This window comes from Thermobia domestica, chromosome 7 (assembly GCF_964235325.1).
Source record: "Thermobia domestica chromosome 7, izTheDome1.hap1.1, whole genome shotgun sequence".
Lineage (NCBI taxonomy): Eukaryota > Metazoa > Arthropoda > Insecta > Zygentoma > Lepismatidae > Thermobia > Thermobia domestica.
This window is the reverse complement of record NC_137460.1, coordinates 283,949,547-283,953,692: the sequence shown is the minus strand read 5'-3', so window position 1 is coordinate 283,953,692 and position 4,146 is coordinate 283,949,547. Positions and strand designations below refer to the sequence as shown.

General features: G+C 40.1%; 1 protein-coding gene across 1 annotated transcript; it reads left to right on the top strand.

Moving 5' to 3' along the window:
- The first annotated feature begins 590 nt into the window (after positions 1–590).
- LOC145689766 (zinc finger BED domain-containing protein 4-like) lies at positions 591–1,367 on the top strand. The gene has a single exon (XM_081763971.1). The coding sequence runs from the start codon at positions 591–593 to the stop codon at positions 1,365–1,367; it is 777 nt and encodes a 258-aa protein (XP_081620097.1).
- The last annotated feature ends 2,779 nt before the right edge of the window (positions 1,368–4,146 follow it).

Sequence of the window (4,146 nt, the reverse complement as noted above, 5' to 3'; positions counted from 1 at the left end):
ATTGCAACTTTTTATTATTTGTATCTGTGATTGTGGGGAAGTGAGTGTGGTTTGTTCAAAGAATGGATAGCCGAAGAGAAATAAGGAAACGGAGTCTTTTGTGAAAATATTTCACTGAAGTGGCACAAAATAAAGCTAAATGTGGCTTCTGTACTGTTGTGATATGTTTTAATGGGGTATCAACGACAAATCTCTCAAAACACTTATCTAGAAAACATCCTACCGTTGACATCAAGTGCCAACGCACTGGAGTGACCATTAAGAACAATCAAGAAGTGGACAATAGCCTGGTGCAACAGGATGTCGGAACTTCAACTCCAGCAACAACAACTGACAACAATCAACCGCAGCCTTGTAGCTCTAAGCCTAACAATCAGCAGCAAATATCACAATATTTACATAGGCCGTTACCAGCAAATAAGAACAAACAAATAAATAAGCAGTTAGTAAAGATGATTGTTAAAGAGTTCCACCCTTTAAGTATCATGGAGGACAGGGAGTTTTAGAATTTTGTTAAAATGTTGAACCCAGGTTATACTCTTCCTTCCCGAAAAACCGTCTCCAACATTATTCCCATATTGTACAACGAGATGGAAGAGAAGGTTAAAGCAGAGCTGACTGGTGCCTCCGCGGTGTCCGTAACAACGGATGCTTGGACATCCATGAGCAATCAGAGCTACATGGCGATGACGGTCCATTTTATAGATAACGATTGCCAGCTTCGCTCGTTCCTACTTGAGTGTTTTGAGATCCGATCTCAACACACAGCTGAAAATCTCGATTTGGAGTTGAAACGAGTGTTCAATGATTGGTGTCTACAGGATAAAGTCTCTGCAGTCGTAAGTGACAATGCTGCAAATATAACAGCAGCTATTCGACTGGGTGAATGGCGTCATGTTCAGTGCTTTTCCCATAGCCTGAATTTGATTGTACAAGCTGGCATCAGCAAAATCAAGACTGCTCAGGCAAAGGTCAAAGCTATAGTTGAATATTTTCGAAGAATTCCCCATGCAGCTTTGAAATTAAAGCAGTATCAGCAACAGATGGGATATCCGGAGTTGAAGCTAAAGCAGGATATGCCAACGCGGTGGAACTCTACCTTCCATATGCTTGAAAGAATTCTAAAACTGAAAGATCCCGTCGTGCCAAAATCAGCTATGACCAATTCTGACATAGAAGTCCTCAGTAGCAATGAATGGGTCACTATAGAGAAAGCGTGCGATATTTTGAAGAGGTTTGATGAAGTTACGCTGGAACTCAGTAGTGAGAAATTGCGAATGTGTTCGGCCCGAATGTTACAATTTCGAAGTTGCTTTGTTGCGGCATATCACAAAATTCCAACACGAACAACTGCCAAAACAAAATGAAGGAACTTCTTCGGAGACAGTCAGGAATCTTCAAAGAATGTCAGAAACGATATTGAACGAACTGAAGAGTAGATTTGGAAAGGCAGAAGATACGCAACTGCTAGCGGAGGCCACTTTTCTTTATCCGCGTTTTAAGAAGCAAGGGTTCGATGATAACAACTGCTTCCAGAAGACGAGGTCAATAATTGAAAAGAAAGCAAGGGGAATTGTCGTTGCTACAAACGAAGAAGAAGTAACTACTCGTAATTGCCATCAATCGAGTAATATACACAGCAGTGAACTTTGGGAGGAGTTCGACACTAAAGTTTCTAGCCTTATCGCACCGGAAAATCCCACCGTTGCTGGTATCGTAGAAGTGCAGAACTTCCTACAGGAAAGTCTTCTTCACAGAAAAGAAAATCCGCTAGCATGTTGGAAAGAGAGGAGATTCCTGTATCCCCGATTATTTGAGATTATGAAAAGAAGGCTCTGTATCATGCGAACATACGTCCCTTGTGAGAGACTATTCTCTAAAGGAGGGCAAATTATAACAGAGAGAAGAAGCAAGTTACAATCTTCCAAAGTCTCCCAAATTCTCTTTTTACATGCAAATATGTAAGAAAGACTGCCAGTGTAAATAGTATAAATAGTGCCAGTGTAAATACATTTAAAAACAATTTGTACATAACTAAAGAATAGATGACACCACACTTTTTTTATTACTTTGTTGTTTGTTCCCGTGTAGGAGTAAAACCATGGATTTTAAGACCGCTGGTTGTTACAAGTTGCCGTGTCGTAAGAGAAAGGGGAGGGAAACAGTCTTCCTGTTTACGAAGCCTGCATAAGGGAGAAGAGGAGAGGGCACTCAACGGGCAGAAACAAGCAGAAGAATCAAAGCAAAGGCGGTAAGTGTTTCCTTTCCTTAACGCATGCGCACTATAATAGCCCGTCCATATGCTTTTTTTTTTCATCCACTGTTTCGTGTGAGTTTTCGTTACTACTTCAATGCAGTTCTAAATTGATTCCAGGAAACATATGTCTAACTGTCTATCTGAATCCAAACGAATACTTTTTGAGTCCATGGACTCAAGATACCGAAATGAATCCGAATACTTTGAGTTGTTTTCAGTATTCGTTCTTTTCAGTAATCAAAAAGAGTCGTTATTTTGTAACGACTCCACAAGGAACGACCCATCACTATTTCACACGGTGAGTGACAGCCTGGCGTGTCCAGGTGTGCATTACCACCATGTGCTTCTAATATAATGTTCAATAAGGATGTACAAAATATTGAGCGAAAGAAAGCAGGCAGAATACATGAAGTTGCTTTTCTAAAAGGTACCCAAAAATTATGATAATTATTTAGTACGTTTAATTAGTAATCTGCTCTTGCACTGCATCTCATGTTGACATGCGAAGCTGACTGAAAATATGCGTTGGTGACCAGCGTTGCCAGACTATAGAAATAAATTTAATCATCACAATTGTAATCGTTATTTACGTCGTGGGTCGGAGTAACTTTTATTTCTCATATATTTCCCCTTTTCTTAGCTATGATTCCCAGTTGCACTACGACGATTACGATTACTGCCCATGCCTACAATTTCAACTTACGATGACTGGGAGCATGGTAGATGAGAATGTAGACAACGTGAAATTTTGTTAAGCTACACATACAATAATATAACAAATGACAAAATAACTTTTGATAGAACAAGTGTATTATTACTATATAAGCACGAGTATTACATGCATGTATGTTTTAAATACATCCCTTATTAACAATTCAGTATGACTAACACGGCGGTCTGATGGCTTAAATAACAAGTAACACAGTGGCTTAAAATAGTAGGTAACTTACGTGTTTCTTCGGCTAGCCTGTTGAGGTTGCTCCTCCGAGGTCTTGTATTCGAGTATATACGGTGTTTCTGAAGTTACGGTCCCAAGTTTGAATCCCAGCTGCGGTTTTCTCGACAAAAGTTCCGGATTGGCGTTATGAATATAGGTCCTGTTCCATGGAGTCGTTATTGACGTACTATCAGACAAGTTCGCTCATGTAAAGATCACTGTGAGAAAATGCGCACTGTCACTTTTGTGTATATATCAAACTTTATACGCGTAACCATTTAGTAGCACTATAATTATAAGCAGCCTAAATGCTGACTATAAAAAAGGCGCGTTATGCGCGGAGCAACGTCGACGGGTTTCTCGTCGAACAGACACAGGGCGTATATGTCCTCGAGGCTGAAAACCTCCGGTGATGACGTATGATAACAAGTTCACACTCTTTGGCTGAAGAAGTGCGGCCATTTTAAATAATCAAATCAGCGTCGAGCAATGACAAGAAGTAAGATATCTTTGCAACTCTCCCGTTTTTTCCGGACTGAGAGCGTTCACAAAGGGAATCACTGTCTCTGCGACGTATGTCCATATATGGTTACAAAATCTTACCCTGGCTCACCAACACAAATGAAGAGACATACCAAAGCGATGACAAGAGAGTTTCTAGAACATTTGGATCTATACTAGGGTTGGTTAATAAAGCTCAGTACAGATCTATCTTTTCAATGTTTCTTTTAAATAAAAAAAATGAGCCATAGGACGGTGACAACCTATTGGGGCCTGAACAGTGTCCGAGCAAATTGATTCAATTTGTGAAGAGAACCCTGGCCGTTGAAGGGTTAATAGTCCATACTGGAACGTCACTTAAAGGTCATTGTATTTCGGAACGTCCTGTATATAAATCGACTGTCACTGAGAATTCACCATAAAGACTCGATATATCCGGACTATACCGTAT